We start from the raw sequence: 19,707 nt of genomic DNA, 5'->3' as shown, positions 1-19,707 counted from the left end.
TTTTTAATCTTTATTACTTTTTAAATAATTTGTATTGTATTTCTAAATATAATATTTATTGATTTTTTATTAATTAAATTGCATTTATAATAAAATACAAAGTTGTATTTATGTTTCTCACTTTTTATTAGAAAAATTTGCTATAATGTTAATTTAATAATCAATATCAATATCATATCTATTATTCAGTGATTAGATTTATAATAAATTCATAAACTGCAATGCGCTAAACAAAATTGTTTTATACATATATTTATATTTAGTAATTTTTTTAATTATACAAATTAAATTAACTAAAATATATCATACAATAATAAATATTTAATGCATTAAACTACATTATAATTAATATATTTATAATAATCTAATGTTTTTTTTGAAAAAATTATAATTATAATACCAGATAATATTTTAGATAATAAACAATAAATTAAAGAATATTATTGTAAGAATAATATAATATTTAAATTCTGTATACAATATATATATATATAATTTTTATAAAATTTAAACACTATAAATGTTATGTAATACAATATGTTTGCAGAATTAAGTTTAAAAATCAATTTTTTCAAATTACAGTAATTTATGCCAACTTAATGCCGAAATTATAATAATTTTGCAAAATTGCATTTTCAACAAAATGTAAACTAATAATGTTTAGTAATCTAATTAATATCAAATTTATTATTATTTTTCTTGAGATTAAATATTTAAATTGTCGTAATGATTAACAATATAATTATTCTAGATTTCATTAGATTAATAAAAAAATATTTGTATAATTAATTAAATATTAATATTTAATGCTTTAAAACACAAAAATTGTATATTAATTGTATAATAAAAATTTTGACAAAAGTATTTGTATTGTGTAATAAAGATACTAAATATGTTGAATACTATTACTACATTAGTTATTATAACTTAGTTTAGTATTTATTAGTAATAATAATAATAATTAATAAAAATTTAATTATTTTTTTTAAAAATCATTTGTAAATTATAATAATAATTATAATAAAATTACCAAAATTCAAATGTAAATTAAATTTAAATTAATATCTATTAATATAATGGTTGTAATTACTAACAATAATAATGTAACACATGCTATGAATGGCCCGTTATTTTCAGTCACTGTTTATTAATAGTAAAATTTTATTGCAATGTTTGTTGAGTACACACACAACACGTGCTTACAGTTAAAGCACTCAAATAGCTATCAAAACATGTGTTTTGAAAATAATTTTTTTTGACACAAATTTATCTCTAAATAAGTGATTGTTTTTTGTGATCCGCTCTAAGACACCGAACAACATGAAGACCAAACCGGTGTCTCATAAGTTGGATAATACTTTCAAAGTAAGCATTGAATAATATGAATTGTCAGATCCGAGAGCTGATCCAATAAAATCCTAACTGTTTTTTGCATTATTTTTGTTGATTGTCTTATAGTTTGAGTCATTCAACGATCGCTTGTCTAAAGTGAATGTCTCGCTCTTACACAATGTCAAGAAAGGTGTCAACAATGTGGACATCGATGACAACATCACCTATTTTGCCATAACCTACGAAAAGTGGTTTGACCTTAACTGTAGCCAACACTTTGACGACTTGCGCCGATCGATCGGTACTATTGTTTCCGTGCAGACATTGCCACAGATAATCAACCGGAAGAATGAGTTGATTGACATATTGGTGGCTAACCTACAGATTAATGACAATTTGGCTAATGATGTGGTCTTAGAGTTGATCGTATCATTAGCTCGCGATCTCAACACTGATTTCTATGAATACTTTGACAGACTGTTTGCATCTTTGGCCGATTTGCTGAATACAACGGATACCGATTTGATTGAAAATTGTTTTGTTTGTCTGACATTTCTTTTCAAATATCTATCAAAATATATTAACAAAGAGTTTGACAAAAATTACCATTTGTTTGAAAAACTTCTTGAAAGCAAAAAGAGTTATATCAGAGAATTTACATCAGAATCGGTGTCATTCCTCTTAAGAAAGGCAAACAACAAGTCGACTATCATTAACACTCTGTTTGATAGTGTCATCAATAATCCAAAGCTTGTCGAAGGCATCGGACAACTGCTCTTTCAGACCATCAAAGGTGTCAACAAAAACTTTAACAGTTTTGGCAAATCTTTCATTGATTTGTTATTTGTTGAATATTATAAAAGAAATCATAAATGTTTAGATGAAACCATTGCCTATATGTTTAGGCAAATAATTGAATTTATATCTAAAGACAACTCTGAGCTCATATGGAAGTCGCTATTAATTGACAGCACATCCGAGACAATTGCTTTTAAGAAAGTGATACCACTTTTAAATTTAGTTATTGGATACAAAAATTGTCATCTAGTGATCAATTCAACAAAAGTGATCAACTTTTTAGCTAATTGTTTAGTTAACCATCAATTAAATGAAATCGACATTAACATTGTGTTAAAATCATTGAGTAATATGTTATTTAATTGTTACAGTTCTTTATCTACTGAAGACATTGAATTGATCCAATCAAATATATTTGTCAACAATCAGTTGACAATCGATCAGATCTCAAGTTTTGTGTCCAGTGTTTTCAATTGTTCACCATTTGAACGAATTATTTTGCCATCACTTTTGACATTTTGTAGCAAATATTTAAAAACTGATTGCTATGAATCAAATGACTTTCAAATATCATTAAAATTATTGACTGAATTAATACTAACAAAACGTCGGCGACCTATATATGGAAAAGATGTCAATACTATAGCAAAATATGTACTTAAATTTAGCGATAATTTGTGTCAAACAATGATTGATGTGATGACTAAAACAATTGAACCGAAGATATTATGGTCTATTTTGGTTTGTTTACCAAATTTTATACCAATTAATGATAAATCAAGTATTTCTCTGACAATTGCCAAGACTATTGAAGAACTTGAATCACGTGTCTCTTCCAGATATTGTGATAATCGATGGTTAGGTTATTGTTTGGTCGAAGCTATTATAGCATTAATTATTCTCAAGAATAATGAATCTATAGATGAATTATCACCGAAATTCTTCATCGATTTAGTTAATAGCAATCAACATAACACTGAAGTACTTCAAGCTTTTGATTTATATCTTTCATTTAATAAGTTGACTAATAAAAAATCTGTTGACATAACTATTTTGGAGTCGATTTATAAGATATCACTCGAGAAGAATTTATCATCATTTTGTAAAGTAAGAAGACTTAATGCATTACATTTGATGACATTATTTGATTTGCCTCGTCCTCCGTGTGAAGATCCAACTGATGTAAAATCGTTGTCAAATATAGACATTTGTTTCGAATCAGAACTAATACCAAATGATTTAAATCAATACAGAACTAAACTAAGAATTCTTCAGAATCTTGAATATCCATCGGTCAAGAAGTTGATCCCAATGAACACAATCGGTGGTCTCAACTTCGATGAGTTGCCCATTCATTACATGTTAGGAGTTCTGTACGAAAACCTATCGGTTTTATGGCAACCGATTCAACGACTTATTGAAAGCTATGCCAAGGGTTACGATAATAAGAGATCAGTTTTCGATATACTGTTTGCACATTTGACACAAACAATACAACTTATTTACTCCGATGATGTGTTTGAACCAAATTATTATCAAAATGATATCAATAATTATTTAAATAGCAAACATTGTATGAATAACTGTTTTGTAAATCATTTACCAAATCGACCCGATTATGTTAATCATAGGATACTTGTATTAAAAATTTTTGAATCAGTGGCCGTACTGGTTGAGCCATTGAATCGCGAATTGGTTCCCATTTTGTTTAACTTTTTGGACAATGAAATGATGTCGCAACTGATTTATGCTCACAATTCACGCGATGATATTAGCGGTGAAAATAAAAGTTTATTGATGGACATCGACTTAGTTGATGACGATTTCGATAATAATGATTCGGCGATTGAAACATCAAAATCAAAGATCAGTCGTAAAAGTTTGTGGAAAACCTTTTTCACTTATCTATCGATATTTGCAAAGTTTAAAAACCCTAAGGCTTTATATCGAGAGAAAGAACTTCTGGAGATTTATCTGAATTTATTGATTAGTCCCGACTCTCACCTACAGAAACACGCATTCAATTGTATTATATCCTATAAAAATTCATTTATGAACGACTTTAATGAAGACTTTTTGCGATTAATTGATGAAAAGACTTTCAAATCGGAGATTTATTCACTGATATTGAACACTGAAAGCGATAAAAATTTGCTACAAAATGAAAATCGCGAGAAGATTGTGCCAATACTCATGAGAATACTTTACGGCAAAATGATGGCCATTAATGGTACCAAAAAACACGGCAAAAATACGTCTGACTTTCGCCGTTCAATAATTTTGAAGGTATTGTCAGCCTTTAACCAGAATGAGCTGATTCTGTTTCTTGATTTTGTTTTTGCACCAATTGTTGAGTTTATTGGTCACGATTACCGTGATCTTCATGAAACAATTATCACCAATATTGACATCAAAGCGATGACACCATTACGCCAAATGCAAGCAATGATCAGAACATTGGCTTTCGTTTTGAAACATTTGGGCAATCATTCCGAAGCCGTCACTTCCTATATCTTCAAAGTTGTTGTCGTCGTCTCGACAATAGTCTCACACTTGTTGGACAATAAACTTCGACAAACAATTAATGATCACTCGGTTATCCGTTTGAAAGATATTCGTAGCCATTGTTTCAAAATTATTACGACTTTCTTTGAAACATTTGACGCATACAACTATTCGAGTGTCGAAATCGATGCCATCTTCGAGAGTCTTATTTGGCCACTACTGACACATCTGGACACAGAAAGTTTAACCACATCGTCACCATTGCTAAAATTTTTAAACAGAATGACCCAAAATTCCAGATATTTCAAGATATTAGCCAAACGACATCCCGAAGACAGACAATTGACACCGATTTCTGCAATTGTAAAACTTTATTCAAATCCTAAGTGTCAAACTTCTGTGATCACTGCTATCACCGATTTGTTTAATAATTTGCTAATTTTGGATAATTTTAGCGATTTTGATGAGAAAAACATTTCGCAAATCATTGTCAATGATTGTGATTTAATAATGTCTGTCGACGACAAAAATAAAGATGCAATCAGTTTAGGAACAGCTGTTTTGCTGCCATTTACATCAGATATATTGAACCGAATTTACGTAAGCTATGAAAAAAGGAAAAATGAGACGAAGGCGTCAAAGAAGAAGAAGAATAGCAGTTTCAGCGAACAAGAGCTTAATATTTTGTCGCGACTCAGCTCTTATGTGACCCAATCGGATGAAAGCTTTAAGTTAATCATATTATTGATCAATAGTATCGATATGAATAAAAATGACGAACAGAAAGAATATCATACCATTAAAGCATTGGTTCATTTGGTCAAACATCTCGATCACGATATTAACCACATTTTAAGATCAATGATACCATTATTTTCCACTATATCGAGCTGTTCCTCGCGACCAGAATTATGTGCTGCCATTGAAGTGTTAACACAAAATGATCAACAATTGTCAGAATTGGCAAAAATTATAACAAATCTCAACGCTTATAATCCAAGGTTTCCTGAAGAACCAGATTTTGCTAAACGTTTGGATGCATTCAAGACTATCAATGCAACGATAGAATCAATTACAAGAAATGAATTCAATTTTGACTTTATATCAATTATTTTTTATAATTGTATTCATTTTATTAAATCGTGCGCTGATTTGGCAATTCGCGAGTCATCTGTAAACACAATATCAATTGTATTGAAGAAATTTGAAGATTTTGATGATAACAATCTGTTCAACGAAATGGTCATTAAATTGCTGTTGTATTCAACAATAGCTAAAGGAATGAGAAACAAAAACGAGACGACAAGACACGAATTGATCGACATATTGTTGTCTATGATTGAAATCAATGGCAAACGAAATCCAGTTTTACAACAATTGGCTCTTCTTTGTAATAAAGAAGACGAAGAAATTGATTTTTGGCGAAATATTAAACACATTCAAATTCATCGAAGAACTCGTGCCTTAAATCGTTTGGCCAAAAATGAAGAACTCGTCAAATCATTGTCGCAAAGAATTATCATTGATTTCTTGATACCGTTGACCACAAATTTTCTAACTGATGAACAATATACTAAACACGCGGGACTTGTCAGCGCATCCACTGAGGCCATCGGTGTCTTCTCAAAACACATCTATTGGAATAAATATTACTCTCAATTAAAATATTATATCAATCTATTGATCCAACAAAAAGGAGATCAAAAAATCAATATTAAAATTATATCATCGATTTTAGACAACTTTTCTTATAAAACATTTTCGCAATCTAATGATTCAATTGATGACACTATTATTGATGATAACGAAGATATTGAAATGGAAGATGAAGAGGATAATGATAATGACATTGGAATGAAAATAAATGAATTGAAAGCAAATGAATTAATAAGATCTTATAATAAGATATACGATGCGATTGTCAATAATTTATTACCACTTTTGAACAAATGTTTGCATCAAAAATCTCAAATAGAGTTCGCCTACGACTCGCTAACGAAGGATGAGTTCCCAGAAAGCAAAGACAGTCACAGAATAGCCATTGCTTTGGCGATAATAAAGTTATTGAAGTCCATTGATGCCAATCCTCAAGTTATGAGGACAAACACAACGAGTGTTTTCTTGCGTTTGTGTCACTTCTTGCAGTCGAGAGCTCAAAGTATAAGAGATTTGGCCAGAAATACATTCGTCAAAGTGATGGAAACATTAGGACCCAAGTATTTGATGTATGCTTTGAAAGAAATGCGCGCAACGCTAGCAAAAGGATATCAACGACACGTCTTTGTCTATACAGTTCATGCTATTCTTTCGGGTCTTAAACCACAACTAAAGTCCGGTGATCTCGACAAATGTTTGGTAACTATACTAGAAGTCTGTACTTTAGAACTATTTGGTGATCTTTCTGAAGAGAAAGATGTCTCAAAGATAACGACTAAATTCAAAGAAGCAAAGAAACATAAGAGTTATGAAATTTTTCAAATATTAGGTACATTTGTTAGCGAACAGAGTTTACCACAATTATTGGTGCCATTAAAGACTACACTATCTGAGGCACAAAATCATAAAATTGTTAGAAAGGTATCGCAATGTCTCAGCAAAGTAGGACAGGGATTAATATCTAACGCAGCGCTAAACGAGAAAACATTATTGCTTTTTATTTATGGTTTAATGAATGACATGATTCCAGACTTGCGATTAAAAACTGAAGACAATAAAAATAATAATCAAAAGAAAGCAATAGTAGAAAGAGTCGATTCATTTATAATAGAGAAACCAATCTATCAAAGAGTTCATAAAGTGGCCAAAATTGGTGAGACCTCCAACTCTCACGTTATCATTGAGTTTGCATTAAACAGCTTCTTAGCCCTCATTAAACAAAAGAGAATGGAGGCCTCAAATGATGAACACCTATCACTTTTGGATCCATTTATTGAACTTTTAGGCAATATATTGGATGCAAAAGATCCCAAACTGACAACACTATCGCTTCAATCGCTTTATTTAATGTACACTAAGTTTGCAGAATTGCCATCATTTGGCAATCACTCGGAAAATATAATGAAAACCGTATTTGTTTTGCTTCACAAATACGCCTCGTTTGGTATCACCGACAGACAGGACGATAACGTCCAACTGGTTTTGCTATGTTTTAAGACATTAAGTTTATTCATTAAATATAGAAATGATATTACTATTAGCGACAACCAAATGACAGTTCTGTTATCATATGTTGACCAAGACTTGAGTACAGAGACGAGTCAATCGACGGTCTTTACAATATTGAAATCAATATTACATCGCAGATATCAATCAAAATCATTGCATCGGATTATGAAAAGAGTAGCCGAAATGTCGGTCACATCACAGAGCGATTCAGTTAAAAATAATTGCACCGAATTGTCAGTCAAATATCTAAACGATTATTTTAATGGCAATAATCTAACCAAAAGAATCCATTTCTATATAAAACATCTCGAGTATAGTGTTCCGGCCGGTAGAGAGTCTGCACTATACGTACTAAACCATATCATACCGACACTGACCTATGATTTTGCCCGAAAGAATATGAGCTTATTTTTTGTGGCTCTTTCTTCCCGATTGATCAATGAAACAGAAGGTCATCTCAAGAAACTAGTGGCAGATCTGATAATTAAGTTACTGAAAAAACTGACGCAAACCGATAGAAATCAGTTGTTCAACGATATAGTCATACCATGGCTTAAATCTTCATCACGTCTGCAAACACTGTTAGCCTCACACTTATGCTCTCTGTTTATGACTATCGAGAAAAATGATTTCATGAATAGGTTATCACATATTTTGCCATTAATTAGGCAACAATTAGATCCAACCAGATATGAATCAGCTGATGAGGAAGATATTACAAAGAGCTCCGATAGTCTAGTTTATCAACACATGAATCTATTTATAAAAGTAATGAAAGCTGATCCACAGTTTATTAAGAAAAGTCAATTTAGCGATGAAGTCAATACAATATTTGACTATATCTTAAACTATCATTTACTACATCCACATCTCTGGGTTCGTGTGATTTGTACACAAATTTTTGGTCAATTATTTTCGCAATACACCATTGAATTTTTGGCCGACAACGCTAATCGGCAAATGGACTCACAATCAGAGTATCTATTATCTGATACTAACGACAAATTAAGACAATTGACATCAAAATTTTGTTTACTTTTTCGAGACATTTACAATGCAGACATTATTAGCGAACAAATTATTAAGAATTTGGTTTTTGTTTCGCGATTTTTCATCTATTCATTGAATGACAATCCAAAATCACCGGACTTTAAATGGTTGACAAACAAATTGATATTTGAAGCTAAATACGAGTGGACTAATAGTCCGCATCAAACAAAAAAGAGGATCTGTATTATTAAATGGATGGCAGCCGTGGCCGTAGAGTTAGGAAGTGATCGATTGGCTAACTATTTACCAAATTTTTTGCCTATACTTTGCCGCGAAGAGACAAACTCGGATAATACCAGTAACGACAACAACAACAATGAAGTGACGGTTCTTGTAAAACAAGTGTTGCAATTGTTTAAGTCTATTATCGGAACCGAAAGGTTTAGCGATTATTATACGAAAGCCCGGACTAAACTGACACTCAAACGATTGGAGCGCAAGAAAAACGATGCAATTGAGGTGTGATTTTTAAATTGATTACTTATTTACTGATTATTAATTATACAATTATTTTTGTTTGTTTTTTGTTTTCATTATTTGTTTTACACTAATGACATCATTCAGTCGGTGACGGATGTAATACAAAGTGCGAAACGAAAGATAATGAAACACCAGAAGCTCAACGAATCGAAGAAAAGAAAAATTGCAAACTTTAAGTCAAGAAATTGATTTCATTTATATATATATATATATATTTAATTAAAAGTTAATTAAAATGCAATTAATAGTTTTGTTTAGTATGTATTTTATGAAATGATAAATATATTTGTGAAGATATATATTTTGGATAAAATTAAATTATTTTTTTTTAAATAAATTTATTAAAGTTATAAATTAAGTTTTATCAAATAATATCATAATTTATATGTATGTAATTTATATGTTAAAAATAGGTAATGTATTAATAATAATAAAAGAAAATAAATAAATATCTTATAAAAATTGTGTGTTTGTGTTAATAAAAATTAAATAATAATTAAAAAGTTTGGTTCAAATAAACTTAGGCTTTATTTCATTAATTATTTGAATGTTTTAAATGTCATTCACTCTCTACAATATACTATCGCTAGACGTTTAATACATTATTATACTGTAGTCAATACAATACAGTCAATACAGTAGTGTTGTGTACAGTATTATAATAACCGTTGAGACAGTAAATAATCAAAACTCTAGACATGCGCTCAATATTTGAAATTGAAATTTAAATATCAAAAGTATATTTCAAACAATAATAATAATAATAAAGTTTTATATAAACAATGAATAACTATTTAAATTCATATCATATTATTTTAAATGTATTTTTAACACGTGTTTAAACTTTAAACACAAAAATCAAAATATGTTTTGACTGTTTTGTTTTGACCACTAAATTGACATCACTTTTGACGGCTTACACACACTTTACCGAACCATTCATTCAAACGCATTGTTAAAACAAAATGATAACGTCTTCGGAGTTGTCGTCGTCGTCGTCGCCGACAAAACAATTAATTGGCCGTCAATTTAGTACCGAAAGTAATTTGTTGACCGATGACGATGATAGCAGCCAAGAGTCGCGGGAAGTGTCTTATATCAGATTTATGTCTTCATTGCCGAGACTTTGTTCGCCGACCATCTGCGGCACCGCTAACTACAAGACGCCCACAAAGAAGTACTCGCGAATGACACCATTGGATCAATCGTTCAATTGGTCTATCGATCAGATCGCTCAGTTGGATCCGTGCGACTTCTCTAACATTGAAGACAACTTTGACTTCTATCGAGACATCGATGAACGTATTGTCAGTAAAGAATTGGACAATGAAAACGAATGGTATTTTTCGCAGAAAAAGATAATCCCATCGCCTAAGACTCCCGAAAGATCGGAAAGAGTTGATCCAAGAGTTTTTACTGAGACTGAAGAAATGAGTTACTCTTGCGAGCAATCGTCGAGTGTGTCTGAATTGCGGTCATCCATGAGGTCACCTGAATATCACTCCATTAGTCCTAATGATCTATCTGTTGATTGTTTCAAAACTCCCTTAAATTGTTCAAAATCGAGACAAAAGAAGAAACTGTTTGATAAGGAAGAACGCCATTTGGTGGACACTGCAAACTCCCGATCGCCGAAAGACAGCGCTTTCGAGACAATTGACAGTCAAAACATGTTTTCTCCCATTTATTCTCCCGATTGGCGAAAAACTTGGTTATCGAGTCGTATCACACATTTGAGTCCCATTTGTTCAATGAATCCAAATGTCGTTGATTTGGATTTCTCTCACGATCTCAAAGAGTGTGATCTTAACGACCAACCGATGGTCAGTCAAAGTGAAGACTCCTTTTCCAATATGACGTGTGATATGTTATCAATTGAATCTCATGTCTTTACCGGAGATGAATCACCCAATCAGTGTCCACAACAACAACAACAACGTAATGATAATTATAAGAATAATGTTTTGAATCAATTGAATGGTTGTCAACCAAATCAAAGGTTTCAAACATATTTTACCAAAACATCGACGCCGTCACAGAAATTGTGACAATTGTTTTGTCATTATTTTAATTAATTAATTAATTAATCAAATTTCTATTATTACTACTACAGTATATTTTCATATATATAACTGTATTTTTTAACATTGATTTTATTTTCTCAAAACATAATTATTTATCTGATTATATTTACAATTGATTTGTTATATTAATTACTGTACAGTATATAAATGTAAGTTCATTTTAAATGTTTTTAAAATTATTTAAGTAAATATTAATTCAATTTAATAATTGTTATAATTCGGTCAATTTGTTATCAATTTGATTGTCAATACAATTATTTTTAACTCTTTTGTGTTAGAGATCATAATATCAATATTATACACACAATTTTTGACATAATTTTCTACAATTGGTCTTATAGTGTAATATTATATAAATAATAATTATTTTTTGGATTTATTAACTAAGTTATTAACTAAAATGATTTGTTTAGTCTTATGTTTCAATTAAACCGATTATTATATTTATATAAAAATATATAACTATTGTCTCTTTTTTTTTAATTTTTATATATCTGATAAAAAACATTTGTTATAAATTTTTGGTAAAACAATTTTTTGCAAAATAAATACATTAATGATTCTCATTTTTTAATTTAATTATTAATTTAATTAATAATTAAAAAAAATAACTTCTATGGCAAATAATTTATAGTTTTTACAATTAGATTGACGCGTATGGACTTGAGTTGATTTATTAAAAATAAAAATTTCCAGAAATATATTTATATAATTTAAATTATAATCTATATTTACCATAGTATTTATGTGTTTTGAAATAGTACTATAATTATAATTAATTATACTGTAATTATAAATAAGTAATTTATAAATTTATATTTATTTTATTGCATTCACGCTCAACAATGTATTTACTGGCTGTCTATAATATAGATTTAAGCCAATAAATTATATAAATTTATGAATTTAATTAAAATTTAGTTTGAATACTGTTTTCAACTGAATCAATAGTTTTCAATACAGCAATTATCAAATAAATGTCATAAATGTTAACAATTTATAATTATCATCAATTCATTATATTTTATTAGTGATAATCTCTTTTCCCGCACTAGTGTTTTATTGTCGACAATTAAGTTTAATTCATTGTATTTCGTTAAATATAATATAATACTGAAATCTACAAACACTCGTGAATACAATTAACAGTTTGATAGTTAATTTGATATTTAAATAAATTTGAAGTCAAAGTTTGCTATAGTTATAAAAATCAATTACTAATTGTATGAAAAGTTCAACCAACTAATTGATAATATGTCTGTCATTTATTATATAATTATTATCTTATTGGTGGCCTTAATGTCGATTAGCGGCGACGACAACCTCAATGCGACTTCTGGAGCACTGCCTGAAACTACCACCAACTCTGATGGTGGTAGTGATGGCAATACCTACTGTAGTTTAAACCAACAAAAGGCCACAGCCATCACAAATGCGTTTCTCATAAATTCTACGCTATTCTACTGTATAGCCGATGTGTGCTACCGGTCCATCATATCGGACAACGACATGACTGAACTGCCCGGCAAACAAAAGTCAAACATATTTCTAGAAAGTTTGTATTTTTAATGTTTTTTTTGTTTCTCACTCATATGCTAACCACTATCTCTCTCTCGCACTTATAGTCGATAGTAAAGAGTTTCACACCATCAACAGCTCATTTATGATAGATGACGGTTCAAAGCCTGCAGTGGTATTGCTTTTTGGTCAACGGGGAGGACAAGGAAAACGCTTTAGTTATATATTCTATCAAATGGGTGCCGATATGTATGCACCAGTTGGAGAAAACTATACAGAAATGCCGTGGGGTTTGGATAAAAATGGTATTGTAAATGGAAGTATATTTCTAAAATATACTAATACTGAGGAATGGATTTATGGCGGTCTGGCCCACAATCTTGTACATCAAAGGTTAATCATTTCGGCAGACATTACATCAAAGAATATGCCAAAGGTTTACGAAAGGAAAACCGATATCAATCATATTAACGAAGATTACGTTGATGTTGACGCCATCCGACTCTATGTGGCACTTATTTATCACAAGGGATGGACATACGGTATGGATGCAGACAAAAAATGGTATAAACTTACACACGATGGCGGAGCTGAAATGAAAGAAGTAGAAGAGGTAAGACATCGTTGAAACAAATTTGTTTAAATATTATTTACACATATATTCTAAACTACCTGTTCTTACTTTATCCTATACTGTAGTACTCGTTACACAAGTTCTTCAACTGTGATAACACATCGCCACTAATAACACCCATGAAGTCCAGCAGCACTGAGACTGCAATCAATAAAACTACTGACAGTACCGGTTCTGGTGACCAATCGTCTACTACTCCCAACTCAAAGAAGACATCTGATAAGTCATGGCTGTGGATACTACTAATAATAATCCTATTAATACTAATTATATTAGCAATCATTTGTCTGATCCTATGTTGTTGTTGTCGTTAGTAGTCATCAACTGTTGTCCTAATAATCATTGATTTCTTTAAAGTTATGAATTAATATAATATTGTAAATTTGATTTTTTTAGAGTCAAAACCATCGAAAGAAAAGCCTATACCTCTACAGTCACCACCAGCGGCAGTGACTACCGATCCTAAAGCTGCAGACACAGAACCCACGGATATTCCAGCCATACGTTCCGATGTCGACACCACACGTAGTGAAGCAGATTTGAAGTAAATTTTGAAATTGAAAACATTTTATTTGGTTATTATTTGGTAGGAAAAAACAAACATTACTTTACACACACAAAAAAATGATTTTTTTAGTTTTACATATCTTTCTATAAATTTATATTTTTTGTCAATTATTTAATGAATACAAATTTCAATCTTTATTTAATGTTTTTTTTGGATTAAAAAAGTTTTTAAAAAATTCATTATTACATGTGCATTGCTATTGCACTTTCTATTATTAATTATACTGTATATATATATATATATAACAATTTATAAATATTAATTAATAAATTACAGTTTTAATCTACATATATGATTAAAATATATATACTCATACAGTAATATGTTTTGTATGTTCTATAAATAATAATTCTAAAAATAGGAATAAGTATACATATAATACATACAAATAAAATAAGATAACAGAATAAAGTAACAGAATTTATCAATTAATTTCTAAACTATTCAATTATTTTTCATTTACAACAACAAAAATTATCAATTCATAAATTATACACATTTTAAAAATTTTTAAAAAAGTATATTTAATTCATCTTAGCAAATATATATATATTTAAATTAGAAAAATATATTCTAATTTTATTAATCAACATTTTACTATTAATATACAAAGTTTCTATAAGCAACCAAATATTAAGCTATTTATTAATAGTATGTTTTAATTATGTTATAAATATAGTGGTATTCAATGTATTATTATTATTAAATTAAAAATTAGTAGTAGTAGTAGTATTTCATATATACTATATGACTCATAGAATATAATATACTGTAGTTATATTTGAAGAAAAATAAATAAATAAAACAAAAAATATTTATTTAAAAAAAAAATTATTGAAAATAAAATTTAGTCGATTTTATTAATGTAATGTATTTTCTAGAAAATACTTTATAAATTATGCACTAAATAAAGTTAGAAGTTATATACGGTATAATGTTTTTAGTGTTTTCTAGAAATACATTACATTTATAACGTAATGTCAATTGTATGCAGTGTTCAGAATCAGAACTTCGGATTAAATTACGTCAAACTAATTGAATATTCGATACATTAGAATAAATAACTTATTTTTAATAATAATAATAATAATTCTTATTATTGAAAATTTGAAAAATAATTTTTGTTTTTACAAATAACATATTTATAAAATTTTAAAAAAAATAATTTTAATAATTAATTAGTTTACTAAAATAATATAAATTACCTGTACTTAATATCATTCAATAGTTGTTAAGCTAAAAAAAACACAAAAAAAACAAAAGTTTAAACTTTTTTTTTCTCAATTTTATTAAATTTATATCATTTGTAGTTAGAGTTGTATTGTTGTGTATTTGTGACGTACTCTATGAATGAATTATAATTTTCTTCTAGAAATTTCGGTGAAACGCATTGATCGAGTGTTTTATGTTTGGTTTGCCTTTAACTCTGTGTTGCCATTCATTAGTGCTTTTGAAGTACAAAAACCCATTGAAATAAATATTATAACAAAACAGTGAAATCACTTCATTATTATTACAACACCACTAATAACACACTGTTTGGACATTAAGTGGTTTTATGTCTTAACAGACAAAAGAAAAAAACAATTATAAAAGTCTGAAGACATTTAAACCGTTGTTATATATATATATCACCACAACTGGTATTATTTGATCCAAACAAACAAACATTCAGTTTATTGATTGGCTTTAACCGGAATCACTGACTCGACAGACGAATTTTGATCCATCGTTGAAACAAAACAAGAGTTGGGTTTTTTTAAAAACAATTCTTCACTAGTGGTCGCGCTATAACATCCATATCATCGGAAACTATGGTCAAAGAGACAGCTTATTATGATATACTGGGAGTAAAGCCGAGCTGTACGCCGGATGAGCTGAAGAAGGCCTACCGCAAGTTGGCCCTGAAGTATCACCCGGACAAGAATCCCAATGAAGGCGAACAATTCAAACTGATTAGTCAGGCCTACGAAGTACTATCCGATGAGAACAAACGCCGCATCTATGATAGCGGTGGCGAACAGGCCATCAAAGAAGGCGGTGTCGGTGGTGGCGGCAGCGGTTTCTCGTCACCGATGGACATCTTCGACATGTTCTTCAATATGGGTGGTCGACGACCCGAACGCGGACCAAAACGCGGTAAAGACGTTGTTTATCAAATGTCTGTGACACTGGAAGAGCTGTATAATGGCGCCACTCGTAAGCTGTCGATACAGAAGAAGATTATCTGTGAGAAATGCCAGGGAAGTGGCACTAAAAATCCTGCTGTAGGTCCCGAAAGGTGCAACAATTGTCGCGGCAGTGGTATGCAACTGCGGGTCGAACACTTGGGCCCATCGATTGTCCAACAAATTCAAACGGTGTGCTCGGATTGTGGCGGAAGAGGTGAACGAATTGCCGCCAAAGATCGATGCAAACAATGCGATGGAAAAAAGGTTAGCAAAGACAAGAAAATACTCGAAGTTCATATCGATAAAGGTATGGAAGACGGACAGAAAATTGCATTTACCGGTGAAGGAGATATGGAACCGGGACTTGAAATGGCCGGCGATATCATTGTGGTGTTGGATGAAAAAGAACATCTTCTATTCAAGAGAGTCCGTACGGAAGATCTACTCGTCAATCTTGACCTCACACTCACTGAAGCGTTGTGTGGCTTTCAAAAGGGCATCAAAACATTGGACAACAGGACATTAGTGTTGACTTCACTGCCCGGTGAAGTCATTAAACACGGATCAGTAAAATGTGTGATCGGTGAGGGTATGCCTCGATATAGGAATCCATTTGAAAAGGGAAAGCTAATTGTCCAGTTTTTGGTTGACTTTCCAAAACATATTGATCCCGTATTTGTGTCTCAATTGGAGAACATTTTGCCGCCTCGGCCTCAGGTCGAGATGCCCGCCGGTGATCAACCAGTGGAAGAGGTGACACTGATGGACATGGATATTGAACAGGAACGGGTACAACAGTCCCGGCATAATCCAGAATATGATGAAGACGGCTATGAACACTCACACGACCCACGGGTCCAGTGCGCCACTCATTAACATATTATTATTTTTAATTAATTGAATTTTCATTATTTATAATATATATTGTTTTATATATAAACACTATTACGGATTAAGTTATTATAAGTATATGGAAAGCCTTTTATTTCAATTACTATTATAATATACATATTTATATATATATATTATAAATATATTAGATATATTCAATTTTACCTTCTTTTTTAAAATAGTTAAGAAAATTTTAATGTTATTTTTATATTATTATTATTATTAACTTAATTTTCATTTTTACCAATTGATTGTATAAATCATTTGTTTTCCCGTTTATAGGAAATTTATAATTAAATAAATAAATAAAAATATCTAATTATTTAAGGTTTGTTATATGTATTACTATTTTCGTAATACAATTACGATTTGGTTGCTATTATTTAATCAATAGTATAATTGTATTTTTAATTTGTTTATAAATAAATAATTGCATCCAAAAATAAGTACCGGTAATTATTTTTTATTATTATCATTAATAATGTTTTAATACTAACTTTTTTTTTGATTGATTCAACAAATTGTACTTAAAATTGATTGTCAACTCATTTGAGTACACAAGAGGGCAATGATGTAACTGTTTGTTTCAATGTAAAGGTAATATATATAACTTACAAATACCTCTAAAAAACTTGATATTAAAACTTGACTATAATTATCATATAAATTATTATAATATTCACTATATAAATAATACTACTATATAAATATAAATGTATAATTGTTGACAAAACGGACTTTAATTGTTATATCATATACTATACTTATATTATAGTATATTACTTAATAATTTCATTCAACAACAACAACAATGTTTGATAAGTTTGAAAACACTATAATTTAGTGAATGAATCATTTTATTTAAATCTTTTGGGGCTTAACTGTAAAAAAATTGTAGAAATAAATGAAAAGAGACACAAAAATTTTCCAATTATAATTCAATTACCATTTAAGACTTTGAGCTAATAATAAAATGATATTTGGGATTATTTGGTCAAATATTTTCCGATAGAGAGAGAGAGAGAGAGAGAGAGAGAGAGAGAGAGAGAGAGAGAGAGAGAGAGAGAGAGAGATAACTGATAATAATTAAATGATTGGTATGTAGTAGGGGTGGGCATTCAGTGATGGTGCAATACTATACTGATAGGTCTCTGTTTGCTATTGTGTCGGTGTCTTTGAGTCTCATATTATTTTTTTCACTGTTGATGGCATTGGCATACAATAAAACACACCTTTGGTTATATGTCTTATCAGTGACTGATAGGTTTTTTTTTCTCTCTATGTATGTGTATATACGGCACACAAAACATATCTCCTGGACAACCAAAGTGCCAATAGATGGGAATGGTGTGTCACCGCACCCGTAGGTCTATATATTTTCGATGTGAAAAATGTTTGTCGTGCGTTACAAATACAAATTAGGGCTTAGATATACTGATATATACATGACTGGCTGGTATATGGCATACTATATGCCTTATGCTGTATGGTATGGACTGATCTGCCTGTGCTCTGGTGGCTGTGCTCTGTGTGCTCTCTCACTTTCCGATCAGTATTCGTATGCTTCACTCCAAACAGTCAAACAGTGCTCAAGTAGTTTGTCGAGAGGTAACAGTGCTGCTGATTGCCTGTGAGAGACCAAACTTTTTTTAATAACCATAATATCGATTCCCAAGCGATCTATCAAATAATGTTTTACAACTAATTGCTTCATTGATTCATCAAATAAAACGATTGAATCAATTTATATTTATTTATTTATTTTTCATTTGATTATTGATAATAATTTTGTTTGCATTACTTTTTTATTATTATTATATTATCATAATATCTCTTGTTGTTTGACAATAATAGTGTATTGCAATTGTTATGTACAGTAATATGCATATTATTATATGACATATGTATCTCTCACTCTATTGCATTCAACTTAATATAATATAATATCAATATTATTATTGAACGAGAAGTTCATTATTACTGTTATACAGAATTTAGTGTTTCGAGCGATAAAATACAATATAAAATATAATAAATGTATGAATGAAATGAATTTAATGAGAGTTTCCAATGGGTATGAATCACTACTATTATAACTTATTACTGAATCCACTGAATCATTGAAACCCAACTTTTTTTTTAATATTATAATTATTATTTCTCACATTTTATTCATATGCGAAAAATATAATAATAATAATACTATTTTTTTTTGATAATATATTCACAAAAAAATATATACACTGTATTTATTAACGACATATACAGTTTGATTTATAATTTTGAAGCCACGTATAACTCAAGTAAATGTCTATGAAATATTAAAATGAAATATTGTTATTATTTACTGTAAGTTTGTCACCCCTACGAAAAAAATGTCAACAATTTTCACCCATTAAACTTATTAATTGAAATATAATAATAATAATAATAATAATCTATTAAATTATGTGTAACTACAGACTGACTGTACAAAAGTGGGCCCAAAAGTTGCTACATATAGCCCAACAG

The 19,707-nt window shown here is 29.8% G+C and overlaps 3 protein-coding genes across 3 annotated transcripts; all 3 read left to right on the top strand.

The window, feature by feature from the left end:
- The first annotated feature begins 1,194 nt into the window (after positions 1-1,194).
- Positions 1,195-9,519, top strand: LOC128957800 (small subunit processome component 20 homolog). Its single transcript, XM_054303613.1, has 3 exons — positions 1,195-1,365; positions 1,459-9,309; positions 9,415-9,519. The coding sequence occupies exons 1-3, from the start codon at positions 1,321-1,323 to the stop codon at positions 9,517-9,519; spliced, it is 8,001 nt and encodes a 2,666-aa protein (XP_054159588.1). The 5' UTR covers positions 1,195-1,320.
- A 3,113-nt stretch (positions 9,520-12,632) lies between these two features.
- LOC128958438 (uncharacterized) lies at positions 12,633-14,179 on the top strand. The gene is made up of 4 exons (XM_054304294.1): positions 12,633-12,969; positions 13,040-13,545; positions 13,632-13,875; positions 13,963-14,179. The coding sequence occupies exons 1-4, from the start codon at positions 12,669-12,671 to the stop codon at positions 14,112-14,114; spliced, it is 1,203 nt and encodes a 400-aa protein (XP_054160269.1). The 5' UTR covers positions 12,633-12,668; the 3' UTR covers positions 14,115-14,179.
- Positions 14,180-15,526: 1,347 nt separating this feature from the next.
- On the top strand, positions 15,527-17,303 carry LOC128958782 (dnaJ homolog subfamily A member 1-like). The gene has a single exon (XM_054304713.1). It carries the CDS (start codon positions 15,949-15,951, stop codon positions 17,179-17,181), a length of 1,233 nt encoding a protein of 410 aa, XP_054160688.1. The 5' UTR covers positions 15,527-15,948; the 3' UTR covers positions 17,182-17,303.
- Positions 17,304-19,707: the final 2,404 nt, after the last annotated feature.

This window comes from Oppia nitens, unplaced genomic scaffold, assembly GCF_028296485.1.
Source record: "Oppia nitens isolate AA-2021 unplaced genomic scaffold, nextdenovo-longstitch-racon4-pilon3 scaffold3_pilon_pilon_pilon, whole genome shotgun sequence".
Classification (NCBI taxonomy): Eukaryota; Metazoa; Arthropoda; class Arachnida; order Sarcoptiformes; family Oppiidae; genus Oppia; species Oppia nitens.
The sequence above is the reverse complement of the archived record's forward strand: the minus strand, read 5'-3'. Positions and strand labels throughout refer to the sequence as shown.

Bases quoted from the DNA above. Each gene is read 5' to 3' on its own strand.
- LOC128957800 (XM_054303613.1), top strand. From the start codon at position 1,321: ATGAAGACCAAACCGGTGTCTCATAAGTTGGATAATACTTTCAAA. The intron at 1,366-1,458 runs GTAAGCATTGAA...ATTGTCTTATAG, and splicing joins AGTTGGATAATACTTTCAAA to TTTGAGTCATTCAACGATCG. The intron at 9,310-9,414 runs GTGTGATTTTTA...GACATCATTCAG, and splicing joins AGAAAAACGATGCAATTGAG to TCGGTGACGGATGTAATACA.
- LOC128958438 (XM_054304294.1), top strand. From the start codon at position 12,669: ATGTCTGTCATTTATTATATAATTATTATCTTATTGGTGGCCTTAATG. The intron at 12,970-13,039 runs GTTTGTATTTTT...TCGCACTTATAG, and splicing joins GTCAAACATATTTCTAGAAA to TCGATAGTAAAGAGTTTCAC. The intron at 13,876-13,962 runs GTTAGTAGTCAT...TGATTTTTTTAG, and splicing joins GATCCTATGTTGTTGTTGTC to AGTCAAAACCATCGAAAGAA.
- LOC128958782 (XM_054304713.1), top strand. From the start codon at position 15,949: ATGGTCAAAGAGACAGCTTATTATGATATACTGGGAGTAAAGCCGAGC.